General features: G+C 62.4%; 1 protein-coding gene across 1 annotated transcript in view; it reads left to right on the top strand.

The window, feature by feature from the left end:
- The first annotated feature begins 857 nt into the window (after positions 1–857).
- The window catches only part of GRIK4 (glutamate ionotropic receptor kainate type subunit 4), a 204,195-nt gene continuing 199,052 nt past the window's right edge, over positions 858–6,000 (top strand). The window contains exon 1 of the mRNA XM_054712522.1: positions 858–939. Coding sequence (XP_054568497.1) covers positions 858–939 — 82 coding nt within the window. The remainder of the gene's footprint in view (positions 940–6,000) is intronic.

Here is a 6,000-nt window from a genome sequence, read left to right as displayed (position 1 = left end):
GAGAGCTGTGTTAATGCTGCTTGCCTGGCCCAGGGCGACCCAGGAGTAGCAGAGCCTGGTGCTCACCAGCCGCCCTCACCCCACGAGGGGGCCGAGCTGGTGGCCACAGACTCTGGCCTCAGGGTTGGAAAGGGTTCAGTGGGGGACACACGCCTGCTGCCCTCCGGGAGGCAGCCCCTGGAGGCTCTGCCGTGACATCAGAGGCCCCCTGCCCTGCGCGGGAGGAGAGGGGGTTGGGAGGAGGATGGGGAGGGTCGCTTTGGGCAGGTGGCAGGAGCAGGTGCGGAAACGGCTGAGGCCTGGGGAGCGCTTCTACCCCTCGGGCTGGGGAGGAGCTGACATGGGAGCAGGGCAGCTTCTGTTTGCCTGCGGCCGCGATTCCCCTTCCCGGACAGGTGGTTGCGCCACTGCTAGCCGTGAGGAGACCGGCCAAGTGGCCAGGAGCGCTCCTCATGAAGGCACAGCTGTGGCGAGGATGGCTGAACCGGCCCTTCCCACCCTCCCAGGGCACAGCCCGCCGCTCCTCCGCGGCTCCTGTTCTCTCAGAGCAGACGAAGGTCTCCCCCTCCCTCCCCCCAACTTGAGCTTTTTAACAAGTGGAGCCCTGTGAACCATTCTGCCCAGAGCACCGCCTGCCCGTTTTGCTGGGGAGGAGGGATTCGAACCTGAGCGTGTTGCGGGAGGACAGAGGCCAGAGCCGTGTGGGCACTGCAGCAGGGCTGGGGTGGGGGGGGCGGAGTCTGGGTCACCGGGCTGCGGGGCGCTCTGGCAGGCACGCAGGCCTCACCGCCCGGCCCTGTCTTGCAGAGTCATGTCATGCCCAGGCCGGCAGCGGGCTCCATGAGGATTCCTAGAAGATGCTCCGAGTCTCCGCACCTCTGGTGCTGCTTCCTGTGTGGCTCGTGACGGTGGCCTGCAGCCCCCACGCCCTGAGGATTGGTAAGTGCTGCTCAGCCGGCACCCCCAGGCTTGCTGGCCCGGGTGGCGCTCCCTCTCAGCACCCCAGGTGTCCACAGGGGACCCTCTACGATGTCCCCTCAGGTTTGGCTGGGCCTGGGTGGTGGGGGTGGCGCCGCTGACAGGTGCCCGCTGTGAATAATGACGCTGCTAAGTCTCCATGACAGCCCGTGACCAACAGCCCAGCCCCCGAAAGGGGCAGCTGTGAGCTGAGGAGAAGGAGGGGTGGCCCTGGGGCTCCCAAGTGCAGGGAGGTCAGGGAAGAGAGGTGATCTTGTATCTGGTCTCGGGGTGTGCTTGGGAAGAGGCCAGGGAGTCTCGGGGTGCCCTCGGCTTACTGCGCTGCGGGCCCTGGACTTGGCATCTGCTTTCCCTGGCCTGGTCCTGGGGTGCAGCCGGCTCACCTCAGTGACGTGTCCCACGCGCTCCTCCTTGTCCTACTCACTGTGGGCGGTCTCAGCCACACTCCAGCCCGGGAGGGGGCTCAGCTCCACCACCTGGGAGCCCGGGCTCCCCCCGGAACCGGGCGAGGCTTACACCTGCAGGTGGAGGCACTATTGGCCTGGGCCCCGGGGCCACGGTCCCAGCCGCAGGGACAGGAGACATTTCAGCCCAGCAGACACCATGTTGGCATCTGCTGTCCTGGGGCAAATGAGGGTGGGGGGTTGGGCATCTGTGCGCCTATGGGAAGGGGTCAGTGTGGATAGGTCAGTGGGCAGTCATCCAGGCAGGTGGGCTGTTGTCACACAGGCCCGTCCGACAGCAGGGCCGAGGGGCGGGGCCGGGGAGGAGCCGGGAGGGACCCACGCACCAGGCAGGCTGTCCAGGCGGAGCCGCAGGTGGAGAAGGTGGGAGTAAGCACTACCAGCAACGCTTATGGACTTCCTCCCGAGAGGGCTAGAGGCTGATGGCGGGGGAAGATGTCAGAACGCGAGTCCCAGGGAATTGGCTTAAAGCTCCCCAGTCCCCCCAGTTAGGGTCAGGAGTGCCCTGAGGTCTCAGAAGTTGGGAGAGTGGGAAGCCGAGGTGGGCGGGGCACGCCCAGAGCCGAGACTCTGGCCGGGCAGGCGTCAAGGCCAGGGCCAGGCCGCCGCTCTTCCAGCTGCTCCAGGTTACGTGTGGGCACGTGCGCCCAGGACTCCGCACCGGGACACGTGGCGCAGTCTCCTCTCCCCGCCCGGGCCACCACTCTGCCTGCACGCTTCATTTCCACCGAAACTCCAAACCCAACTTACCTTTGCTTAGCAGCAATGCAAAATGGTTCACGTCCTTAAGTTGCGTAATTTATAAGATGCCTACGTTATTCAGCATTTGCTGCACGGTGTTCCCCTCCTCCGAGGAGCCGATAAAGTGTGACCGTCAATTTCCATTTGTCGCCGTGGGAGGTGGAAACGGACGGAGAGGAGCTGGCAGCGCCTGGGGCCTGGCCCCTGGGCCCCGTTGTCCCAGAGGAGCAGGAGTGAGTGGGCAGCTCCTTTCTGCGGCTGCACCAGCAACGGGCTTCCGGGCACCCCCAGGCTCTCCAGCCACCCTCCGAGCGCTGCTTGTCCAGTCCCTCAAGACTCTGCTGGACTCAGCTGGTTCCTGCCTGGCCACTCGGGCTGATTCCCAGCCAGGCCCGCCGCCTGGCCTGGCAAAGTGGCCTCAGCTCCTGCAGAGGCCAGGGAGCAGACCTAGGCCAACAGAGGGAAAGGAAGAAGAACCAAACCAGCCCTGCCAGGACCCCTTTTTCTGTCTCCTTGGTTATCTGGGAGCCAGGAGCCCTAACTCTCCCAGAGCCTCCAGTTAGAAAGGAGGTGTCTCCAGCTCAGTGAGGATCTGTTGTGGGGTGGGGACAGGCGGGGTCAGGAGGGGACAGGCAGGGACAGGAGGGGACAGGTGGGGACAGGTGGGGGCAGGTGGGGGCAGGAGGGGGCAGGAGAGGGCAGGTGGGGGCAGGAGGGGGCAGGTGGGGGCAGGAGGGGGCAGGAGGGGGCAGGTGGGGGCAGGAGGGGACAGGAGGGGGCAGGAGGGGAAGTGGGTCATGAAAACACAAGGCGCTGGCCCTTGGCCGCCTGGCTGCTAGGTGTGGATGGCTGACTTTGTGCAGGAAAAATGTCACAACACTCGTTAGGTCTGCACCTAAAGGAGCCAGGCCAAGTGAAGTTGTGAGAGTTGAAGCAATTTCATTGCCTTCCCTACAGTGGGCGGAGACCAGTGTGTGGTGTCGCCCAGAGGTGGCCGGGCTCCCTTATATGGGGGAGAAGGTTGGAGGTGGGTGCGTCAGTCGGTCAAGGGAGGAGAGTGCGTGGTTGGGTCAGGCGGCCGGGATTCACCTTGTCTTGCTTCTGCAGCTGCAGGCCGGCTGCCCCGAGCGATGGGACAAGGCTTATAATAATACTAGAAGCCGGTGCATGAAAATTCATGCACTGGAGGGGGGTCCCTCAGCCCGGCCTACCCCCTCTCACAGTCCAGGAGCCCTCAGGGGTAGGAGGTGACCTGGCGATCAGGGGAAGGTGACACCCCATCTCACCTCTGCTGCTGCCACTGCTGGCAGCACAAGCCTTGGCCGGCCCTGGTTACCTGAGCCTCGGGCAGCCCTGAGAGGCTGGGCAGCTGCCTCTGAGGCTTGCCTGTGCCTCGGCCGGCCCTGGGTGGCTGAGGGTGGGTCCAGCTGCACTGTGTGCCTGCTGCACCTCCACCCTACCCACCCCCCTCCCAAACACACACACACACAACTGGGCTGAAAGGACTGGGGGACTCTGGCGGGCCTGAGGAGACTGGACACCACCATCTTGTGATGGTGTGATGGTCAATTTGCACATTCCCTCTTTATTAGATAGGATGGATTCCAGAACACACTTCCCAGCAGGAGAGACTGTGGGAGCGCACCCTCTCAGCACAGGTGCAGCGAGCTGTGGAGGGTGTTTCCTACAGCTGGGACGTGAAACAGGGCGGCTGGGAAAGGGGCACAGACAGCTGCTTCAGCTCGCTGGGAAGTCAGAGAAATGGGGGCCTTGGGAACAGAGTGGGGGGTTTGCCCGGCAGGAGCTGCTGCTGTCCACCGCTGCCTGAGTTGCAAGCCTTGTGGGGTTTCTTAGGGTTACGAGATAAGTGCCCGTGATGGAAGAAGGGGGTGCAGACATGCTCCTGGGAGGGAGAGCGCGAGCTAGACCTTGTTTTAGGGGTGTTATAGGCTGGGCGTTTAGGGAGGTCTTAGGGGAGGATCTCAATGGAATGCTCATCAGTTTTATGCTGATGTACCCAAGTGAGATTTATTCCCGAACTTCATCTGTCCTTGGGTGTGGTTGGCAAATGGCATTAACTGGGCTTCTGTTATCTGTCTCCCTGAATGGGGTGACTTAAGCTATTGACCCCCTGGTGTCCCTGGTTCAGGGAAGATGGGACTTACCAGTGGCATAGATTTCCAGATGCTGCAAACTGTCACCTGTCTCGGCTTCCCTGTCCGCCTGGCGTCTCAGCTATGCTTAGCAGCGGCAGCTTTGCACACAAATGGGCTGAACCAGCACTACTGGTCCTTGAGCGTCTGTCGACAACATCTCCCCCTTGCCCATTTATTTTTATCTGGGGTTTCTTCCCACCTCCAGCCTCAGAGTCGATGGCTGAGAGAGCGAGGCCAGGCAGAGGGCCCGGGAGGCTCGGCGGACGAGCCCACCCTCGGGACCCTCAGCCAGCTCCTCCGCGGGACAATATGGCTGTTTGCGGGAAGGCAGGCGGACCCACGGCCCTGCCTGGGGCTGCAGTTCCACTCAGCGAGGCACAGGCGGCCACGCAGCCCGCCCGGTGTCCAGCACGGGATGAGGTTTGGGGTAAGAGAAAGGGGTTTATTCATGACGGTGGGGCTGCCCCAAGCTCCCCAAACTCTCACACAGGTCCGCCTCTCCAGTCATTGATCAAAATGTCTTTTGAGTTCGCTTTTGTCCCCCTTAGTCCTCTGAGCGGTGACTTGGGGACACTGTGGAAGGGACCATCACTCCTAGGTGACGGCGGGTTCTAGGGATGGCGTTTCCCATCCTGCTGCCTTCACAGATGAGGGGGGCGGCCCAAAGCGGGCGGCGATTTGGCCAAGGTGACGAGGCAGCCTGTGGGGACCCAGCGGTCTCCTCGCTCCTCCAGCCATGCTCTCCGGGCTGCCAGCCCTCCCTCAGCCACTAGGGGCGCCGCATCACTCTCGGTGGTGTGCCGCGGTGTCTCCCATCCGGTTCTCACGGTAGTAAGCGTTACCCTTGTCCTGATCACATTAGGGGCTCAGGACTTGTCAGTCCAGCAAGCGCTAGGCTTTTAGCCTGCTCCCGTCTCAGCTAATCTGGAGGGTTCCGTGGGTGCCTCCACCTCGTGCCCCCTCGCCACCGTCACTGGATGAAATAGCGTCCTCATTCACCGCGTGCTTCACAGGGAGAAATCCTCTTTTCCTACCTTTCTCCCATTTTCCCGGTTTCAGCACGTACTGGTTGTGCTGTAACTGGCATGGTATTTTCCCACCGGTCGCTGAACTGCACGGGAGAGAACCCGCTGACACCGCGCCCGGTGCACAGACTCGGTGCGTGTCAGGGCGGATGCGTCCATGGCCGTGGGAGGCCTGGGTCCCAGGAACATGCTTGCTGTCATTGCTTTAAAGTACTTTCTTCCGATTGTACCTGTGTCAACAGAGGCAGACATCCGGGAGGAAACAGGAGGGAGGGAGGATGTTTTGAGTGCCAGGCACTGAGGATCTGGTGCTAAACAATAATTAACAGTCGCCATCCCATCCCATCCCCCCTTGGGAAGCCCCACTCGCTGCCAGGTGCTAGGCCCGGTTTCCCAGGTCAGGCACCTGCAGGTTCTGGAGAGGCAGTGAAGCTGGGGATTTGACGGAACCATCCGGCTGCAGAGACTGAAATCGGGACCTGCCTCCCAAGTGGGCGCTGCTTTGCTGTGGCAGCGCGTGTGCCCGGCCTATGGGGAGAGCCCAGCAGTCACAAGCAGCACCAGTTCAGCGGGTGCGGATTTGAGGATGGGAGCGTTACCGCTGACAGCCTTTCGCTTTTCTCTGATTATTTTACC

The sequence above is a fragment of the Eptesicus fuscus genome, chromosome 23 (genome assembly GCF_027574615.1).
Source record: "Eptesicus fuscus isolate TK198812 chromosome 23, DD_ASM_mEF_20220401, whole genome shotgun sequence".
NCBI lineage: Eukaryota > Metazoa > Chordata > Mammalia > Chiroptera > Vespertilionidae > Eptesicus > Eptesicus fuscus.
This window is presented reverse-complemented; position numbering and strand designations above follow the sequence as displayed.